Genomic DNA, 23,050 nt, shown 5'->3' with positions numbered 1-23,050 from the left:
TTTTGATAGCCTCCTCACACCCTCTGCTCCTGGTACAAGGGTGTGGCGGTATCCCTATTCTGACTTTTGAGTGTTGCTCTTCGCCGTCTGTGCTGTGGGCGAGTTTGCTGGGAGGAAACTTTTTGGTGGGGGGGGCTCTGGGTGTTGTCAGAAGGTTATTCACCTCCGATGACGCCCTTGATGACCACCCCTTCGTCCTTGTTTCTCTCTCCTGGCAGGCTTCCCCTTCTGGCTGTCTCTTGTTTGGGCAAAATCTCTCCTTTGTCCTCTTTGCTTGCTCGTTGAGCAAGGATTGGTGGGGGGGAAAGGTGGGTCCAGTGACCTCTTTTCAGGGGCCGCCTCCCACTTCATAGGACAATCCGCCTTGGAGCGAGAGGAGTCTCCCTGTACTAATCATCTTTTCTTTTTTCTTCAGGTTGATAGCGAGCCTTGTAGGGTGCAGCAGTAGAGTTGGTTGGATATCTCATTGTGTTGGATATCCTGGCCCTGAGGAGTTTCTCTGTGGCACTCTGACAATGACCATGGTTACCTGACGGCAATGGCGAAGGTTCCCATGTTGGTGTCATCGGTTTCCAACCCTGTGCCCGGACATGGTGGACCAACCTCTATTCATTCTCTGGCACTCCTGTGTGCTGTGTCACTGCCTCCTGTCGTACCTGTGGTCCCGTCTGCTCCTGCTGTGCTGTCTTTCTGATTGCTGTTGTTGCCCTGGTGGCCAGTCTCTGGGCCGCTCCTGCTGTGCCTCCTGCTCCAGCTGCTCTTCATTGTTCCTGTAGGTCTTACTGCTTGGACCGCTCCTGTCTTGACTCCTGCCTCAGCTGCCTTGGTCGCTCTTATTGCCACTCCTGGTGTTCCTGTCACCAGGGCCACTCCTGTTGTGCTTCCTGCCTTAACTGGAGTGGCGATTCCTGTGCTTCCTGACCACCATCCCTTAGAAGAGAGGAGATCAAGGAACAAGTAATGTGAGATGTACAGTAATACCCTGAAAGTTCTTCACTGGATGGGTCGATATCGTACTCGCCTAGCACTCTCTTAGGCCCGTGTTTGATTCTCTGGCTGGCCAGTGAAGGATTAGAGGAATTTATTTCTGGTGATAGAAATTCATTTCTTGGTATAATGTGGTTCGGATTCCACAATAAGCTGTAGGTCCCGTTGCTAGGTAACCAATTGGTTCTTAGCCACGTTAAATAAGTCTAATCCTTCGGGCCAGCCCTAGGAGAGCTGTTAAACAGCTCAGTGGTCTGGTTAAACTAAGGTATACTTAACTTTTAGTAATACCCTGAACTTGCGTGATTCGAGTTGCACGAATTCACAGACACGCAAACTTTTCATTGGAAACTAACTAATTGTCATACAGGAGTTTTTCATAGACATGCGAACATTTGTGAATACCGAGAAACCCTGCAAGTGTTTGTTTAATTTTTATGTAATTTATAAGTGTCCAAGCTTTTATGTGTAAGTTAAATAACATTAAATAATAAAAGTAATAATCTCTCTTTCTCTTTTACCGAGATGAGAGAATTTTTATGGTACGTGTATATGTTTGTTTGTTTTGTATAAATAAATTTTTTACCCAATCATAACTACTAATTTTTAAATATTAGTAAGGTTAACCCTTAAACGCCGAGCCTCTATTTACAAAAGTGTCTGCCGTATGCTGGCGGGGTTTGGGAGTTAGCGCTGAAGCAGAAAAAGTTTTTTTAAAAAAATCACAGCACGCTTAGTTTTTACGATTAAGAGTTCATTTTTGGCACCTTTTTTTCTCATTGCCTGAAGTTTAGTATGCAACCATCAGAAATGAAAAAAATATCATTATCATATATAAATATTGGAATATATGACAGCATGAAAAAAATTTCATATGTATACAAATCGCTCTGTGAGCAAAATGGTTAAAGCTAATGAGCTATTTTTTTTTTTCGTTGTATTGTACACTAAATTGCGATGAATTTGGTATATAACAAATTGTAAAATGGTCAAAGCAACACAAAGAAAATATTATCACAAAATGATGCATGAATTTGTAACACGCAGACAAAAATTTTTTTTTTTTTTTTTTAAAATTCACCATAAATCGAATTATTGTGCTAGAGACTTTCCGTTTGTTGCAATTGAAGGTAAATGATTGAATATTACTAGAATGTAAGAGTTTTAGCTTACAATTGCATTTTTCGACCATTTCGGTCGAGTCAAAGTTGACTGAAGGTTGAAATTTTGGCACTTATCATGATTTATATGAAAATATTTCAAAACTGATAAAAGCTACAACCATGAGTTATATTTTGTTTTATTCTACATGAAATTGCACACATTTTCATGTATAAAACTTTATGTAACGGCTAATATAAAATGGTGCAAAAATTACGACAAAATGACTAAAGAAATTCTGAGATTTTCAGCAGAGTTAGTGCGCGCGGAGGTAAGGAAAAAGTTTTTTTCAAAAATTCACCATAAATCGAAATATTGTGCTAGAGATTTCTCGTTTGTTGCAAAATGAAGGTAAATGATTGAATATTACTAGAATGTAAGAGTTTTAGCTTACAATTGCATTTTTCGACCATTTCGGTCGAGTCAAATTTGACAGAAGGTTGAAATTTTGGCACTTATCGTGATTTATATGAAAATATTTCAAAACTGATCAAAGCTAGAACCATGAGTTATTTTTTGTTGTATTCTACATGAAATTGTGCACATTTTCATATATAAAACGTTATGTAACAGCTAATATAAAACAGTACAGTTTTTCTGAGATTTTTAGCAGTTAGCGTGCACCGATGTAAGGAAAAAGTTTTTTTTAAAAATTCACCATAAATCGAAATATTGTGCTAGAGACTTGTCGTTTGTTGCAAAATGAAGGTAAATGATTGAATATTACTAGAATGCAAGCGTTTTAGCTTACAATTGCATTTTTCGACCATTTTGGTCGTGTCAAAGTTGACTGAAGGTTGAAATTTTGGCACTTATCGTGATTTATATGAAAATATGTCAAAATTGATAAAAGCTACAACCATGATTTATTTTTTGGTGTATTCTACAAGAAATTGCACACATTTTCATATATAAAACTATGTAACGCTTATATAAAACTGTGCAAAAATTACGACAAAGTGACTAAACAATTTCTGAGATTGTAAGAGTCTGACGCCGTCTCTTCCAAACACGTGTGTGTTCGTCTTCACAAACAGAAACATACACACAGTTTGATACAGAAGATTTGTTGGAACATTATGAGTACATGATTAGAATGCTTGCATGGCAATACAAGTAGTGGTGATTGTACATACATCAAGACAACAATGGTTATGGAGAAACAGATGGAAATATTGTATAGTTGAAATCGCGTTCCTTTAGAGAAAGAAAACGAGATGCTCTTGTTGTCTTGTCCACTCCGATGGACGATGAACACACGAACTTACACGTGTTTGGAAGAGACGGCGTCAGGCTCTTACAAGATTTTCAGCAGAGTTAGCGCGGACGTAAGGAAAAAGTTTTTTTCAAAAATTCACCATAAATCGAAATATTGTGCTAGAGACTTGTCGTTTGTTGCAAAATGAAGGTAAATGATTGAATATTACTAGAATGTAAGAGTTTTAGCTCACAACTGCATTTTTCAACCATTTCAGTCGAGTCAAAGTTGACTGAAGGTTGAAATTTTGGCACATCGTGATTTATATGAAAATATGTCAAAATTGATAAAAGCTAAACCATGAGTTATTTTTTGTTGTATTCTACATGAAAGTGCACACATTTTCATATATAAAACTTTATGTAACGGCTAATACAAAACAGTGCAAAAATTACAACAAAGTGACTAAAGAATCTGAGATTTTCAGCAGAGTTAGCACGGACGTAAGGAAAAAGTTTTTTTTCAAAAATTCACCATAAATCGAAATATTGTGCTAGGGACTTGTCGTTTGTTGCAAAATGAAGGTAAATGATTGAATATTACTAGAATGTAAGAGTTTCAGCATATAGTTGCATTTTTCAACCGTTTCGGTCGAGTCAAAGTTGACCGAAGGTTGAAATTTTGGCACTTATCGTGTTTTATATGAAAATGTCAAAATTCATAAAAGCTACAACCATGAGTTATTTTATGTTGTATTCTACATGAAATTGCACACATTTTCATATATAAAACTTTATGTAAAGGCTAATAGAAAATGGTGCAAAAATTACGACAAAGTGACTAAAGAATTTCTGAGATTTTCAGCAGAGTTAGCTGATGCTTTCTTTTGGGATAAGAAAGAAATACGCACATGCCCAGTGGGTCATGCTTGTAAACAAAACAACAGCGTGATCCGTGAACTCCCAGCATCCCTCAAGGCGCGATTTAAAATTTTTCGCAAACGAGGCCTATAAATATTTTTCCGCGAATATTTAAAAAAAATTTTTGTAGTTGACGTATTTTACGTCCACTTGGCACCTGACAGACAACTTTTGTCGACGTAAAATACGTTCAGTTGGTGTTAAAGGGTTAATAATAATAATAATAATAATAATAATAAAACTATAATTAATAATAATAATTAATAATAAAACTATAATTACAAAATTCTTATATGATATGTATTTGTTCCGACACGATATACAAACTGTTGGTCCTTTACATTAGGAATTACTTTCAGCGTAGGCTGGAAATGGCTGTTAAACTCTTGAGCAAGGTGGTATACAGTAACTACCGCCAGGTAGGCAGGAATACCCACCTGCCCAGATGTAAACATTCCAGTTTGCTTTTGGCCGCCATGCGTTGCAGACGTGGCTTCGGATCTCTCCGCCTGACTATCGTTAAGCTTTTATTATCCCAGTGGGATCTTAATGTATTTTTCTGTATATATTACGTGTGTTTGGTGTTTATTAATACAAACCCACGATTTGTGATAACCTTGCATAGCCGTCGTTCCCCTGTGCTGTCTTGGGTTTGATATCCAAGGGCGTATTTAAAGGAGCGTAATCGAGTGGTAATGCTTCTCTCTTAGTAGCCCTTTATTTAGATACTGAAGGTGTTCCCCTGTATGTTTGGAGATATTAGATTGGGACGTAATATCTTCTCTTCCCTACATTGATCGGGACATAAGAGTTTGCTTCCCTTCTTGGGCTCCTGCCCTCCATGTACAGGGGCATGACTGCTTCCTTCCTACTTGTGCTGAGTGTTGTTTTCACTGCCTGCGCTTAGAGAGTAGCGGGGCGGGTGGGAGGTTGCGGGCGTCGTCTGTAAGTTACGCTTCCATGGTGCCCTTGGTGCCCCCCCTCCCCGTCCTTTTCTCTCCCATAGGTTCTTCCTTATCTCTCCTTCGGTAGAGATCTCTTTCCTTCGCTCTCTTCACTCGCTTGTCGGGCAAAGACTGCGAGGGTGGGGGGTGGGACGGTTGGGCGACCTTTTCTTGGGAACCATCTCTCACTGCGTAGGGCAGTTCCCCTCGTAGCGAGAGGCGTTTCCCTCTCTGATCATCATTGCTTTTTCTTTCAGGTTGACAGTGAGCATCGCAGACACAGCAGTAGTTGGCTGGATATCTCGGGGGATATCTCGCATGAAGGAGTCCCAACGTTCATTTAGTGTTGCTCCAGGATCGACCACAGTACCTGGCTGGATGACTTAGTTCCATGTCAGGATCGTTCCGACTCTGTTCCCGCCGATGTGGATCGATCGCTGTCATTGCTGGCCTTCATGTATGCTGTGGCAATGCCTCTGGCAAATCTGTGGTCCATCTGCTCCTGCTGTTCCCTTTGTAACGCTCCTGTTAACTCAACGACAGTCTCTGGTCGGCTCTTCCTGGTCTCCTGCTGCAGCTGTCCTGATTGTTCCTGTCGCTGCTGGTGACTTTCATGTGACGTTCCTGGCCATTGCAGTAGCTCCTGCCTTCTGAACCGCTTCCATAGCTCCTATGAATCATGAGCACTCTCCTGACGAGAGGCACAGGACGAGAGAAAGTGCCGAGACACCCAGGTGTCTGGGAGCCGAGATGCCAGGTGTCTGGGTGCCGAGACGCCAGGTGTCTCGATACTGCCTGCCAGCTGCTTCGGTTGCTCGGCCGGGCTTCATACTTGTGTCTTGAACCTTAGGGTTCAAGCATGCAGGATAGCAGACACAGAATTCTCCTTTGAACCTTCTTCTCCAGGGGCCTTGGCCTCAAAGGAGTTTAGAGTTTGGGAAACTAGCAATAGTTCACGGCAGACGAGTCCCGGCCCTGTCCAGTTCCGATTGTGTTTGCGTGATCGGCTCGACTCAGCTTGGCCCCTGGTCGCGCATACGAGACTGGTTGGTTCGGCTTGCTCGCCCCACCCAGCTCTTGGTCACACTTGCGAGACTGGCTCAGCTCGGCTCACCCCGCCTTCCTCCCAGTCCACCGCATACCTCCCAGTCTGGATTGCGTTCGCATGATCGGCTCAGCTCGGCCCCACTTGATTTTTCCAAATCGGATTCTTGGCTCTGTGTAAGTGAACTTTTTGCTCTTCCCAGGAAAGCGCTTTGCCACGGCACAAGCGCTCTTCTTTCCCCGTGTAGCGGTAATCTCCTTTGGTTGATCATTGCTTATGGTCCGCCTCTCCTGCTGGTAGGGGTACTCTTTCTCCTCACATGTTCTCTTTTCCTCTTGGTTGTTCTGAGAGGCGCGAGGTGGACAGAGAGAGCTCTTTGGAGTATGTTCCACTGCTGTGTCTGCCACCTGCAAGAGTATTTCAGTTGTTTGGTTATCAGATGGTTAACTACCATTTGCTTCATGTCTGTATTTTGTATTGATCCAAAATCTACAGAAAAGTGAATGAGCTTTGTTGGTTCCTATTCTCAAATTGTGCCGCCAAAGGAGAAAACCTCCCACCAACTTCTGGTTCACTGGACTTACACATTCGTCGGGCACATTACATATCCATGATTTGGAAAAAAAGCTTGTGAAACACACTTGTGTCTCCCAGCACCAACTGCATTTGGTTGGACATTTGATGCAGGTTCAAGTCATTTCTCTCCAGTTTGCTGTTTGAATCCACCAGCTCCTGGAGCAGTATTGTTGCACCTCATAAAGTGTGGGTGCAAACGTGGATGTGAAGGAAGGTACAGTTGTCGCAAGAACATCTCATGTATGGAAGTTTGTGGATGTTGGGTTTTCAGCTGCAACAACAAATCTGTCCGACCAGGGATAAATGAAGACTATGAAGATTGAGGTGTTACTGTCTATGACATTCACAAACTAATAATTCACTTGATATCCATTGTTAACAGTACTATTTAAGTCTGGCTATTTCATGCAGGCAGTTTGGGAATATGTTGAAGCTGTGTTATACAGTTAAATATTTATAGAAAATATGAAAGATGAATTTTGAAACTGAGTAATGATTAATTATGTATCTTCCTTGGAATTTTGAAGATTTGTTATTTCCCAGACTACAGACATTCCTTGGAAGCCCGCCCAGAACTGACTAGATAAAATAGTCAGAGTATAAATGAAAAATGATTTAAGTGATTGAACAGTAATTCAACCATTTCATTTGATTTAGATCTGTTTTTGGCTTGTTAATTATGTGATTCTTTGTGAAAATTACATGTTTTAAAACAGTTACTTGGTTTGTAATTACAAAATCCTGTTGGCTTGGTAATGCATGCAAAGTGAGAAGGTAGAGCCTTACATTGTGGTGTGCAATGGCCATTTTGGAATTCGGCATGTAGATCACACATATAGTGTAACTATGTTTGAAGAATCCATTAGATTCCTGGTCTCAGAACATATTTAGACACTATTTCTAACTATATCACATGTACTCGCAAAAATACAGTGTCCCCCCATTTTCACGCATTTCATTTTGTGGAACACATCATTCACCTGTCCAAGGGGGAAATTCCACTAATTTGCTGGTTTTCTTTGGGCTGTATCTCTAAAATTATCACTAATTTGCTTTTTTTCATAGCGCAACACTCTGTAGTCACTAATTACTGTATTTTTTCATTAAAATATATGTATACTGAGAGAGAGAGAGAGAGAGAGAGAGAGAGAGAGAGAGAGAGAGAGAGAGAGAGAGAGAGACGGCACAAGAATTTTTTTTATAAATTTATGGGAGATGGTAAGGACTAACCACGTTTGTATGATGAATGAATGATTTACCTAATAAGTACTAATTTTCAAATAATAATAATATAATAATAATATACTGTAAATAAAAAAAGTTATGCATTTCTATAGTAAATTATGTAAAATTTTAAACAAACAAATACATATTCCCAATCTTTTCCAAAGCTCTGATGTGAGGGGGGATGATGGACCTGTCATATACTGTATGTCAAATATCTGACTGCAACCCTCTTGGTCAGATATTTGACATATATGACAGATCCAACCTCCCCCTCACTTGAGAGATTTGGAAAAGATTGGAATACAGGCAGTCCCCGGTTTACGACGGTTCCGGCTTACGACGTTCGAGGTTACGGCGCTTTTCAAATATATTCATCAGAAATTATTTCCCGGCTTACGACGCATGTTCGGGGTTACGACGCGTTATGCCGATCTGACGGAAGAAATTTGGCCCCAAAACGGCAGAATAATCATAATTTGAAGGTTTTTATGTAAAACTCAATAATAATGCAGTTTACGTCGTTTTCAATGCACCCAGACAATTAAAAGTAAGGTTTTCTTATGATTTTTGACGATTTTCGACGATTTTCTGGTTTACGACAATTTTCGGGTTATGACGCGGCGCAAGAACGGAACCCCCGTCGTAAACCGGGGACCGCCTGTATGTATTTGTTTGTTTAAAATTTTGCATAATTTACTATAGGAATGCATAGATTTTTAAATTACAGTACAGGCAGTCCCTGGTTAACGGCAGGCTTGGTTAACGGCGATCCGGTTTTTCAGTGCTTGCCTAGTGACAAAAATCTGCAATTTTCAGTGCCGAAAATCACTGATTTCCGCTTATTGGCGCAGATAATTGGATATTGGCGCCGATACATACCTAACAGAGGTGCCGATAACCGAAAATCGGCGCTTTTTGGCACCGATAAGCCCCGAAAATCGCCGATTTTCAGTTATCATCACACCTCCCAGAACGGAACTCCCACCAATAACCAGGGACTGCCTGTATATTATTATTATTACTATTATTGTTATTATGTTGCCCATTTGGTGGTTAAATAAAATAGCTATGAATGATACTGAAATCTATCTCTCTCTCACATATATATTTTTAAGGGTAAAGTGTCTAAGATGACTTTGCAATGATATTAATAAAGTAATACCATTTCAAAGGTTATTACTATAACAATTTACTGCAGTAAATAATTTTTTTTTATAAATGTACAGCATTTGTACATAATCATGAAAATACTAACATGATGAAATGAACAAACCTAGCATTCTGTTTGGAGGTATGTACGTGTCCTATTGATCTAAACTACCCATGTATTTTAGATATGCTATATACAGGAGTACTATCCTAAAATATGTACCTGTACAGTAAATACAATCTCAAAATCATCTTACAACACAGGAAATATACGTAAAATATACACCCAGTGTATTACATACAATATGAGCAGAATGATGCGCAAAGTTACGCAGGCCAAAGAAAATGTGCTTGTCTGCATGATAGGGGATACATAAGAGTAACAGTTGTAGGCTTGAACTTAATTTTTGCAACATAGCTTCAAAATGATATTAGGGTGGTCTGGGATGATAATCTGAGGTATATTTTTGTTTGAGCTGTCAAGTTTGGCGATAAACTGTTATAATAGGCAGATATAAATGTTTTAGGGGTGTACACATAGCCTACTTAAGAGTAACAGTAGTAGGAGAGTACTGTAATGTAAGGTTACTTTGGGTGTTTTGGGATGATGATTTGCAGTATTTTTGTGTGAAATGATATTAAATTGTTTTAGTATGATAATTTAAGGTATACTTTTGTTTGAACTATCAAATTAAGCAGTGAAATGTTAAAATGGCAGTTATAAACGTCTTAGTTTAAGGGGTACAAGGTATTTGGCAGTTACAGCATTTTTAGGGGGGATTTTTGCATTTCCGCAGTAGGTTCTGGAACCTAATCCCATGTAAAAATGGGGGAGCGCTGTATCACACTATTAGTGATCGGCAGCCGTTTTGGACACCTCCTTGGGTTTTATACCCTTAGAATGTTCAGAAAAAATGCCACCCTAATTTTTTTAAAGCTTATGATGCCTTCTTACAAAATCAAGTGAGTTTTTACTTTAAAAAAAAACACACACACACAACAGAATTACAAATATGCCTACACTAAAAAGGCTTCTTTGAAACAATGATGGAAGTTTTCTTTTTTTTAGCACTGGCGACTTCAAAGAGGGTGAGTGAATTCCAAGCCTTTTATGAAATGTTGGTTTCTGCAGTGGGGACACTATTCTTTCTTTTTGGCCCATGTCCAGAGCTAGGAACAATTTTAAGACAAAATCACTTCCAAGAGTTGTTAAAATCCAAAACCTGACTTCCTTAGTTGAAAATGGAGAAGCAGCTCTCTTATGCCCTTTGAGAGTCATTAGAATTTATGTAGAAAGGATAAAACCTTCTTGAGGTGAAGCTAAACATTTATTTTGTGGAGTTAGGAGACCAGAATGTTGTCTTTTGTTTATTTTCTGTTTGTTGGCTTATAAGAAACTTAACCTTGATTTTCTACCTTTACTTGAGGGAAATATTTATGATGTAGACATCCCGGCATTATATATGTAATCAACGGATAGGTTTCCTTAAAAAGCAAATGGATGTTACAGACTAAATACACACACAAAACAAAGCCACTACAACACCTTCTAAAAACATGACAAACATCTCACACGTCTCGAACTCTCGCCATACCCGCGCAATAACTTCTCGCTGCTGGGAAGAAAGGGCGTTGGGTCGGGTATGATACATGAAACATACGCTACTGGGGTCTAAGCGATGTCAGGCAGGGCAGCCGATCGAGACCACAGGTATACCCCAAAGCCAAATCAAAAAGTCCTTCAAAAGAAGGCATCGTGCTTACCCCATACAAAAATGGAAAAAAAGCACGTTAAAAGAAGAAGAAGAAGACAAGCAGTAGGTACATCATTTTTGAAAAAGTTTTCTTTATATTTAGTAACTAATTCAGCACAATGGAGGTGTAATTCCATTTTTACCTCTCATTACCCGAGATGTAGAGATTATTTTGAAATTTACAAAGCTCTTAGTCCTCTAGTTACAGCAGAGACAGTCTTTTGTTGAACCAAATGAGAGAGCTGCTTTCATCTCTTCACTATCACAAGTTTTTAAATCCTATGTTTGAGTTTTTGAGGAGCATGAAGGAACACTGTATGTACAGCATAGGAGAGTAGCTTTGTATCTATAGGTATTTTAAGTTCTGAACAATCATTTGTTAGGCTTGTTGGCCCCCTGCAGAGGTGTCCTTTGATGCTGCCTCTGCTGAGGGCAGCTGTCTGCATAAGGCTTCTGCAGTTATGCTGTTCACAAGAGCCTTACTCCTTGTTTTGGATCCACCTTCTGGCAGTAGTACTTACCAGGATGGATCGTAATACTGGTAAGATTGTTTCAAGTTTCTTAAGAGAAATTTGAAGTTCACTTGGCTGCTCATATCTTCTTTTAGCTGGACTGCCCTACCTTCCTTCCCTTAATGTGGGAGTTAGCTGACTTGAACAGTTGGTAAAATTCATTGTAAATAATGAAAAGTTTTATAAATTTATTATTTCGATGCTTACATTTGCTGAGTAGTACAACTACCCCCCTTCCCCCAGCCCTTCCCATATCTTAGTAGGTTGTTTTTAAGAATTCTGACTAGAATGAAGACATTCTTTACACACCTGGTAGAGAACCAGTGAACTAGTCGGTCCATCCAGGTCAGCCAAGTGTTCTTTTCTTTTCTTTGAATGCTGACAAAGACAAAAACTAACTTTATCAATAGGTAAGTATGCAAATAATAAAATTTTAATATAAAAATTTTCATTTTCTCTTAAGAGCACTGTATGCAGTAATACAGAAATTGAAACACTAATTGAAAGATTGACAGCATTGTTAAAATATTTGTCATTCAGTAATAACAGGCTACCAAATTCCATTTACATGTCAAACTTTTGCTAAAGAATGATTAATGAGCTTGTTATAAGCTTTTCCTTGCAGTTTTTTCCTTTTTTATGAAATGAATTAAAGGAAAAATTTTCAGATTTATCACATGTTAGATGCAGACTGAAAGTCTTTGTTTTTGTATGAACTGTACAAATGAAAAGTAGCTGGTATAAGGAGATAAAGTAATAATGGTCCACAAATGAATATTGTTTAATAATACTGCAGTGTATTTTACCTGAAATGCTGAGTTCATGAATATCTTGTGACTGTTGACTTTCAATTTCCAACACTATGTCCTCACTCGTATGCATATCTAATTTGTGAGTTTCCAACACCATTTTTGAAATTAAACTGGTCAGTTTTTCTAGCATAATGATTTTACACAAATGCAAAAAATTGGCAATCGGTGAGCAATATGCTATTTACCTATTTCACATATTGCTAGTCACTGCAGTATTAGATATACAGTATGAATGCTGTGCACTGTTAAGCTCAGTACTACTGCACTCTTTGCTTTGTGACCTAATCACATACTCATTGTTGTGGTGGTAAGGAAAAGTCACCGATATCTATGGGGAGGACCTTATCATGTATATTGTCCCTAATCAAAGTTCTGTTATTGTCAAGTTGATGCTGTTCCTTCAGAACAGTCTAATGTTAACCTTATGTATATATATATATGTAAGGGGTTATATATGTCTTATAAAACTGATAGTTTTATCAGGTGCATATGTACATTCTTGACTGACTTATTTCATGGTATATATACAATAATGTAATTTTTATTACTGTCAAATTATAACTTGGTTTTGATCTAAATCTTGTGACTTTTAATAAATTATAATACAAGGATGGTATTTGCAATTTGATTATGGGAAGAAATAAAAAACTTATTGGAAATACAGCATTTATTTTTTAAACTGCATGAAAGGCTCAGCATCGCATTCCATTAGCAAGTATGCACGTTCTCTCTCTCTCTCTCTCATATATTATTAACTAAACCTTTCAAGCTTGTTTATTTTGGTTATGAAACATTTACCTTTTATTTAGAGAGTAAATGGTAATAGGATTCTTGGAACAGATGAAAAATCTTTGTGTGTTGTAATTTGATGAAACTAAATGTAAAACCTATACAGTACAGTATTTTTAAAATAACAATTTTGGGAAATACTTGGAAAATAATTTTGCACTTTTTTCTTTTTATCACCCAGTGAATTAAAAGAGAACTTTGTTTATCCTTTATGCAAAGTATTTCCCTTGTATTTCATTGAAATATAATCAACACCTGAGGGTTTATTTTAAGTATGCATATATTTTATTGTTTATGAAAGTACTCAAGAAATTTCAGGTGTGATTAGGATATTACTGATAGTGAAAGTGATATTGGCATGTGTGAGCTTATCAGTGGCTTTGATATAATAGTACAGTCCATGAAAACATTTTGATAATCTGTAACATTTCTATATTAACACGGATTAATATCCCAATGAAATGCCACTGAACTAACTTTTACCCACAACAGCTGACCATATGTACAGTAATTTAATATGAATCATGAATTACTGAGTTGTTGATGCTTTGCACTTTTAATGACCTAATTTACAACTTTCCTTTAGGCATTTCATACATGAGTCATGCATCCACAAAGGAAGAGTAACTGTATCCATGCTTGGTAGTTGCTCTCAAAGCTGCTGGGAAGACCTGAATTGGTGAACCTTGATCTAAAGTCCACCACACTTTCCATGTCAAGGGCATTGATTATAATAGCAAGAATTTTTTTGTAAAATCCTTCATTGTTATTAGCTGAAAGATGCTATTAACTTTGAGCAGTCAAAATAATATTTAAAAATCTGATTGCCCTGCACATAACTATTGTTGGATTGCTAAGCTGCTGTTTGTCCTCAAAGGAGTTACTCTTCTGGTTGCCCCAGGGCTCCATAAGACAGACCAATCAATATCAAAGACTTCTTTCACAGCTGGTCTTAGCCAGAATAGTTCCTTTGATTTTACACAGTTGTCGGGCGTAAAAGGACTCGAGGCAAGAGGGCTCATTCCTTTCTCTACAGCATTTACCCAGTTTTTTTCACCCTTGTCACACAATATGGCAACAGCATACAGGCTGACTAAAATCCCCATTTCATATAAGTAACTTTTACCAAGTAATTACATAGCTAACGTTTCTATTCGTGCGGCAGCCATTTAAAAATTCGCGGTAACACTTCTACTGTTTTCGCAGCACCCGGGGAAAACAACTAGCAGGTAAACTCAATTTTGTATCTGCCGGCTCACTGGACACATTGGTGCCATTGCAGCAGCTTTTTCATAGTTTTCAGTTGTCTTTTGGTGAATTACAATTGCTTTGTTTTGGTAGCCAACAAGTTTTTGTCAGCTTATTAGCTTTTTTGGATTAGTTACCTAGTTTTTTGGCAGAATTATGTATGATTCTAGCACTTCTAGTTTTCGCTATTGCAGTGAAGGGTGTAAAACTAAGTTTGACAAAATCTTGTTGTGATCTTCATTCAATATGCAGTAATTGTAGGAGAAAACTATTAATGAATGTTCTTGGAATGAGAAGGAGTGGAAAGTGCTTAAACTGCACATAGATAAATTAGAGAGGGATAGGAAGAGGAGGGCAGCTTCTAGAGCCGAGAGACGGTCACTTAGTCTAGAAACCACTAAACCTACTTTAGTAGCTAGTCCTGCTCTTCCTTCTACTTCTGTTCCCACTTTTTCTCCTAATACTGGCTCTCCTATTATTCATCTGCCTACTCCACTCCCATGCCTGGCTTCCTTCTTCCGACCCTAATACCATTGCCAGTCTCGAATCTAATTTATGTTCAATAAGAAGGTCTTGTAGTTCTTGTAGTTAGTAGAGTGGCAGAATTGTGAGAGTCACTGAATGCGATAAAGTGATTATGGACAAAGTGTTCGCCAAAAAAGTGATGAGTGACTATGTAGTGCAAGTGGGGGAGGTGGCTACCCATTCCGTTGGTTCTTCTAGATGAAGGTCCCTATCATACTCCCCAGAACCTGGGAGAAGACATACCAGAAGTCCAAGGGAGGCCAAAGGGGTTTGCCCATAGGAAGTCGCCCCCTCAGTTGAGCTTGTTGCATGATCCCAGGTGTTGACAGACAGCCGTTGGAAAGGCGTCTCTTTGGAGGTGCATCAGTTGTCTTCCTGTTCCGACGACTTTGGTGAGGACAAGAGGCACCGGAAACGATACCTATAGTCTACCCAGAGTACTTGGTCTCAGGGGATGAAAGAGCAATGCCAAATCTACGTTCTTCATTGTGCAAATAAGGCAATTGAAGACTCCCTTTCAATTCTTTAAAAAAAAAAGGTTTTATTTAAATACATCTCATTATAGCAGAGGCCAGCTTTATGATAATAATATTGTTAGAAATAGAATATGAAAATATTAATTAAGACAATGTGACACCACTTTCCTCATGTGCTGCCATATCTGTGTTTACCCTAAGGCGATGGTGAGGAAGAAACGGTTATAGTTTTGGGTCAGTAGCCTTGGATTAACCCATTCCATGAAAGGACCTCTAGGTCAACACAAGGAACAACGGATATCTCCCCAAAACGAAGCATCAGCCCTCAAACAAATGAATAATAAATTAATTAGCCCTTTAATTCCTAAAGGTAGACCAATGTAACTTCAAACAATAAAATAATAAGCATAGCAAAACTATGGCATAAAATAATGAAAATTAATAAACACTATACTAACATTTAAAAATAAAAGAAATCTGCAAGAGAGAAATGCACAGAGATTATTCTTCAAATGACATTTGTGCAATCATTAAATAACCTCGACAATACGTAGAATGCAAGAAAAAAACAAGAGAAACGAAAGAAAAACTCTACTGTACTGATTAAAAGAAGCCAGACGAGCCTAATAATTACTGGAAGTGATGTGAAAAAACACAACAGTCCAAAATTATGAATTGACATTTAAAGGAGGGAGAGAGTCACCTGGTGGCAGTTAATATTTAAATTTCATTTAATATATGATCACATATCTTCATTTATGATAATCATTTCTAAAAGAAGAGTTAGCGCTAAACTCAGTTGTTTACAAGAGAAAACAAAACCAGGAAATACCAAAGAGGATTACAACAGGTCAAGGTCTTAGGAATGAAAGGGTATCCACAATCCACTTATAACTTAGAATCAGAGATATGTCAACACTGTTAAGCGATTGGGTGGCCCCCTTTTGAACAAGTACGCTAGGGAGACTGTAGAATCTTCATATCCACTTAAGCGCCCTTCAGCTGATGTGGGTCACCATTCAGATCTTGTAGTTATGTGGTGGACACTTCTGTCCCTGCCAGGTATGGGACAGTCCAGAGGCCTCCTCACCAGAGTGCCCTCACCTGGCTCCCAAGTACCCAGCCCCCACTCATAGACACCCAACGTCAGCGACCAAATGGCTCATCTTCCTGAGCACCTGATGCCAGCTCCCAAGTGCCTGGCGCCAACTCCTCAGTATCCAACACCCACCTCTGAGCACCAAGCACCTGCTCCCAGATATGTTTCTCCTATTCAGTCTGCCCAGAGACCATGGTCTCTGTTGCCTTCAGATCAAGATGAACCGTCATTGGCTCTGATTTAGCGACTGTTAGTTGAAATCATGAGCTTGTTGAAGAAAGCTCCCTCCACTTCCAAGACTTCCCATGGTGCTGTCTTGTCCCTGGTCTCCTCAGGAGAGGAAGAGGTCATTCAAGAACTTGCCCGTCCCCCTTCCTATGTAGCTCTTCTACAGTATTTGTAGGCGAATTTCCCAACTTTTTTCGCCCCAGCTGCTCTGGTCTCACCTGCCTTGACCTTTTTGATGAGGGGTCAACTGGACTACAGGACTAGACTTCCCAAGATGGTACTTTCTTTGTCCTCCTAGAAGTCTCTCAAGGAGATGGGAGATTGGCTCTTGGCTACAAGGGAGCAAGGAAAAGCATCTTTTGCTTTTCCTCCCTGTCACTGAATTCTTAGGAGGTATGTATCATATGTCATTGGGGAAGTTCCTTCTTTGGAGTTACTGCCTCCTCCCAAGGGGACTTCTCCAGCCTCATCGACTCTTCTCGACGTTCTGCATTTTCGTCGGTGGAACTAGAAAACCTTGTTAAGGATCTTTTCAAGGTTTTCGAAGTTTTTAACTTTCTTCACTAGACAGTGGGAGCACTGGCTAAGAAAATTGAGGACTTCCAGGATTTATCGGAAGACCTAGCTTCAGACTGGCTGGGAGTCGTGTCATGTGCAGACAAGGCCATTAGAGATGGCTCTCAAGAGCTTTTGTCTCTTTTCACCTTGGGAGTACTTAAGAAGAGAGAGAGCTCTGGTGCTCCTTTACTACCAAGGGAGTTCTCAGACGCAGAAATCAGCCCAATTATTTTCACCTCTGGACCAACATCAACTCTTCCCTCAGGACACAGTTAAGGAAATTGTGTCCACCCTCAGAAAAAATCGACGCAAGATTTGTTGGCTCAGTCCTGCAAGTGTCCCAAGGTTCACCTGCCTTTGCACCCAAGATGGCCGCTCCCCTCCAGCAGCAGCCCTTTTGTGGAGGTAGACCCAGATCTCAGTTTAGGACCCGTTCCATTGTACATTCCACGGCCAGGTCCATTAAGAAGGGCACAGTTAAGTTAGCGCCAAAAAAGTGAAAACAAAGCCCTTCATGCTCCAGTAGGAGCCAGACTCCTGGAGTTTTGGGAAAAGTGGCTGATCATAGGAGCAGACCCATGGATCATCAAGGTTCTGAAGGAGGGCTATGCCATTCTGTTCCTGGAGAGCCCACCATTAATAACTTCTCCCATTGCATTGCTGGCTTACTTGAGAGGCTCAGAGAGACATTTGCCCCTTTTGGAGGAAGTTTCCTGTCTCCTCCAAAAGAAGGCCTTAGAGGAAGTTGAGGACACCAACACAGAGGGCTTTTACAACAGTTTCTTTGTGGTTCCGAAAACATCGGGGGGCTGGAGACCTAGCCTAGATATAAGTGCCCTCAATCATTTTGTCCAGAAGACAAATTCAAGGTGGAGATGAACCAGCCAGTCCTTCCATCCATTCACCAGGGAAACTGGATGATAACATTTGACATGCAGGATGCATACTTCCACATTCCAATCCATCCAGACTCCAGGAAGTATCTAAGGTTCGTCTTTCAGGACAAAGTATATCAGTGTTGGGCCCTTTGCTTCAGTCTTTTGGTGGCCTCTCGAGTTTTCACTCGAGTCCTTGCTCCTCTCTCAAAATGGATCCACTTGATAGGGATCAGTGTAAGTCTGTATCTGAACGACTGGCTGCTGCAGTACCCGTCAAAGAAAAAAGTGTGTGAAGGACTTGCACAAGGTTTTGCTTCTTATCAAGAAACTGGGCCGTCTTATCAATCTACAGAAGTTGCAGTTGGCCCCGTCCCAAGAGATCCTCTATTTGGGGATGACTCTCAACTCTCTGACTTTTCAGACTTTTCTGTCTCCCAGGAGAATTTCCAGCTGCTTTCAGATGGTCCACAGGCTTCAAGCCCTTTCGTCTTTCCCAGCTCAACAATGGGTGAGCCCGCTGGGAATGTTGGCATCCATAGGGATGTTTACCAAACTAGGCAGACTGCATATGAGAGTTTGTCCAATTCTTCCTAAAAGCCAACTGGGACAGGAAACCACAGCTGGACACTTACGTGTGTACGATAACCCTGAAGACCAAAGCGGATCTGCAATGGTGGCTGCCAGAAGAAAGCCTGTTAGAAAGGGAAGTCCCTTCAACCTCTGAGCCCCATCCTAGACTTTTATTCAAACGCCTCAGACTTAGGCTTGGGAGCTCTACTGGGGAAGCAGTAAGTATCCGGCATGTAGACTCCAGAGAACAAAGTCTACATATAATGTTAAGTATATCTTAGTTTAACCAGACCACTGAGCTGATTAACAGCTCTCCTAGGGCTGGCCCGAAGGATTAGATTTATTTTTACATGGCTAAGACCAATTGGTTACATAGCAACGGGACCTACAGCTTATTGTGGAATCCGAACCACATTATAGCGAGAAATGAATTTCTATCACCAGAAACAAATTCCTCTTGTTCTTCACTGGCCGGTCGGAGATTCGAACTCGCGACCAACAGAGTGGTAGCTGAGAACGGAACCCGCTCACCCAGCGAGGAACTAGTCTACATATAAATGTCAGAGAAATGAAAGCAGTTCATCTGGGCCTTCAGTGTTTCTTGACCATGGTCTGCAACAAGACAGTGGTAGTCCAAGTGGACAATACCACAGCCTTAGCATATATCCGGAAACAAGGCGGCACTCATTCCTTTTCTCTTTGCCAGGCAGCCAGAGATCTACTCCTGTGGGCAGATCAAATTCAAGTGGCTCTGGTCACCCGGTTTATCCAGGGGAAATTAAATGTTTTGGCGGACAAGCTAAGCTGTCGGAAGCAGGTCCTTCCCACCAAATGGACCTTGGATCCCCTGGTCTGTCTAGATCTTTGGAAACTGGGGCAAACCAACTTTAGACCTGTTTGCCACCTCTAAGACCAGCAGCTGGGCCCTGATGCCTGGTGATGTTTTTCTCACTAGTCCTTGGGGGCTCAGCTGTTGGTCTAACAAAATTAGTCAGCCTTTTTCCCTCTTTCTGTAAATTTGTTCTATTTTTCTACCTCCTCCTCCTCCTATTTGGTGTGGATTTTATGTTGATGGCTTTTGGCTTGTTTCTGGATAAGATTTGACTTGTGCTTTGGCTTTGACGGAAGGTGAGGATGGACGGCATGCCACCTCACCTGTAGAACTCGAGTACCTGACATGATCGAGCGAGGGGAAAGTTTCATGTCAAACCCTGCCCTTGGTGCCAAGTCATGATCTTGATGGACATCATGATGCCTTAGCACTGAGGGTGGGGTGTATATCTGGGTAATATCCCTAGGGAGGCCCTTGTCAAAGGGATAACCCCTTCCTCTAATTGTGGCTCTGTGGTGGGTATGGGGGTTACCTGCACGAATTATACCTTTCCGTTTTTATGGTGACCCCCCTTCCTTCGTTGTTTGACCTGGCATGGAAATGAACTTGGTAACGGACAATTCGGGCTCAGACATCATTACAATGGAACCCTTTTCCTCTCCTGCTCTGGAAGGAAAGAATAATGGAAAATTGAATTCAAGGAATTTAAATAAACAGAAGACTAATAAAAGAAAAATGGAAATTTTTCCCGGTATATATGAATTATTTTCATACAATAAATTTATAGTTCTTAAACTTTTGCGTAATATCAGTGTATTTAAAGCAAGTAGAGAAATTAGTAATGTATGTGACTGTGAACCAAAAATTCGTCCACAGGATGATGGGACCTTATTAATTGAAGTCTCCTCACCTGAACAAAGTGAAAAACTGCTTAAGATGAATACTTTAGTAGGGCGAAAAGTTACATATTTCCCCTCATCCTTTTCATAACCAAAGTCGAGGAGTAATATATGCTCCTGAATTGCTTTTATTGGTCACAGAAGAAATTCAGCAGGAATTAGAGGAACAGAATGTGGCAAAGGTGGTCAGAATGAGAAAAATGGCTGGGGATCAGATTGTTCCCCTGGCAACATTGATTCCCACATTTAAAACCCATAAATTTGCTATACATACCACCACTTTTGAGATGTTACCACTGCCAGATGTTTGGTCATTTGATCAAGAAATGCAGAAGGAAAATGATTGAAGAACCTGCTTTATGTTGTAATTGTGGCAAAGCAGCTCATGGACCATGCAGTGAGCCACCGTCTTGTATCAATTGTGGAGAAAATCATCCTGCGTCCTCAAAAATTTGTGTGAAATTCATTCTGGTGAAGGAAGTGCAAACAATTAAAGTTATGGAAAAGATTTCTTTTAAAGAAGCCAGAAAGAAGGTATTCGAACTCCAAATAAGACTGGGACTTACATTTTCCTCAGCAGTAAAGAAGCCACAGCCCAGCGTACAAGTACCAGCTACTAATGCAGTGCAACAGCAACCATCCACTGCAGTCACAAAGTCAAACCAGATTGAGACAACACCACTTGGAGAAAAACAGAGAGATGATAAATCTAAAGAATTTGATCTTAAAGAGGGATATTCTTTTAATATTCAAAATAGTACATCACTCCAGCAACCAAAAATACAGGTTCCTAAATCATGTACAGCAGAGATACCAAAAGGAATATGGTCGACTACGTCTAATGGAACTCTGCCCAGATCAGATCATAGGAAAAGAGAGTGAACACCAGAAAAAAAGAAAAGATAAAAGTGAAACTGAAAGTAATAAATCTTCCTCTTGGAAGTCAATTGTTTTTCAGGGTAATATCCCCAGGTTAAAATGTGTAAAAGATAATAATTAATTATCAATAGTAATGGATCACAGGCTTTCAATATTGCAGTGGAGCTCTCAGGAGATGCAAGCCAAATATGAGTCTCAAAAGATTTTAATCAAAGACAATTTACCAATATGCATTGCCCTGCAAGAGACTATGCTTGGACAAAAAATCATGTCCTAAAGAATACATCTTTTATCATTCTGATTATGATGAGCAAGAAGGGACTCATGGTGGAAGTACTATGTTAATTAGGCAAGATACAGCTCACATAAAATATCCTCTGTAAACAGACTTACAAGCGGTTGCTGTTCAGATTATTTCTTAAAAAGAAATGTACCATATGTTCACTGTATTTACCTCCAAACAGAACCTATCATAATCTGATTCGAGAATTAGAGGGATGGTAAATCAGCTTCCAAAGCCTTTTCTTGTTGTGGGTGATTTTAATGGAAGACACCCCTTGTGGGGTGATGTAATTTCCAATTCTAGAGGAAACAATATTTATCAATTCATTGAAGACCAAGAGCTTGTGATCCTTAATTCTGGAGAACCAACACATTTTCATAATCAAACTGGGACTTTTTCTGTGATAGATTTATCAGTATGCAGTCCTGATTGTTATCTTGATTTTTCCTGGAGTGCAATGAGTGAAGGAGTAGGGAGTGATCATTTTCCGATCGTTATTAATGTAGTAGATGAAATTGCTACACCAAGATCACCTCATTGGATATTGGATAAAGCCAACTGGGCATTATTCAAAACCCTAACTTTTTTAGAAATGGATATTGAAGATTTCCAGTCACTGAAAAATTCCCTGGATTTCCTGTGTAAACTAATTATTGATGCTGCCCAGAAGACAATCCCTTGTACAACTGGCAAATTTAAAAGAAAGCCAGTTCCTTGGTGAAACCTTCAGTGTCAAACAGCTCGTAAAGCAATGCGAGCAGCTTTTACGCGCTATCGCAGAAATACATGTTCGTATTATTTAATCTTATTTAAGAAGGCACGAGCCAGATTCCGATATCAAGTAAAACAAGCCAAACGTCAATCATGGGTAGATTTTATCTCAAAAATTAACTGGAAAACCCCTTTACCTGAAGTCTGGAATAAAATAAGAAAAATTAGTGGCAAATATATACCAACACCTCCACCTGTGTTATTAGTAAATGGAAACATGGTTGCCAATCCGGAGGATGTCAGTGAGGTTTTTGCTAACCATTTTGCTAATGTTTCATATAAAAACCCAAGTTCACATTATGAAGAATGTATTCAAAAGGAAAATAAGATTCTCAATTTTATGCCCATGCAAAGTGAATCGTGTAACCAGCCATTTACCTTTCAGGAATTTTTATGTGCTTTGTCATCATGTAATGAATTTGCTCCTGGTGCAGATGACATAACTTATTCAGTGATTAAAAATTTATCAGTGGGAACACAGAAGTTTTTGCTCAGTATCATCAATAAAATATGGAAACAAAGTGCATTTCCAGCTGTGTGGAACATAGCTATATTATTAGCTTTTCTGAAGCCAGAGAAGGGTGGTGCTTTTCCCTCTAGTTATCGTCCTATTGCTCTAACATCATGCATTTGTAAGTTGATGGAAAAAATGGTCAATGTGCATCTTATATGGATATTAGAAAGGAAGGGCCTTATAACTCCAGCCCAATGTGGTTTTCGTCAAATGCGC

At 39.7% G+C, this 23,050-nt stretch overlaps 2 protein-coding genes across 4 annotated transcripts in view; one reads left to right on the top strand and one right to left on the bottom strand.

The window, feature by feature from the left end:
- The window catches only part of LOC136854168 (two pore channel protein 1-like), a 449,951-nt gene that overhangs the window by 180,993 nt on the left and 245,908 nt on the right, over positions 1–23,050 (bottom strand). Inside the window, exon 1 of one of the 3 annotated variants that reach the window (XM_067130449.1) lies at positions 12,280–12,435. The exons of 1 other annotated variant lie outside the window; for it this stretch is intronic. In XM_067130449.1, the coding sequence (XP_066986550.1) occupies positions 12,280–12,415 (136 nt within the window). In that variant the 5' untranslated portion in view covers positions 12,416–12,435. Of the gene's footprint in view, positions 1–12,279; positions 12,436–23,050 lie in introns of those variants that run through there. One more of the 3 variants, XM_067130460.1, reaches the window with a different exon arrangement.
- Positions 1–23,050, top strand: part of strat (RAB interacting factor STRAT) — a 73,657-nt gene that overhangs the window by 14,446 nt on the left and 36,161 nt on the right. The window lies entirely within an intron of this gene.

Source organism: Macrobrachium rosenbergii, chromosome 3 (assembly GCF_040412425.1).
Source record: "Macrobrachium rosenbergii isolate ZJJX-2024 chromosome 3, ASM4041242v1, whole genome shotgun sequence".
NCBI classification, from domain to species: Eukaryota; Metazoa; Arthropoda; class Malacostraca; order Decapoda; family Palaemonidae; genus Macrobrachium; species Macrobrachium rosenbergii.
This window is presented reverse-complemented; position numbering and strand designations above follow the sequence as displayed.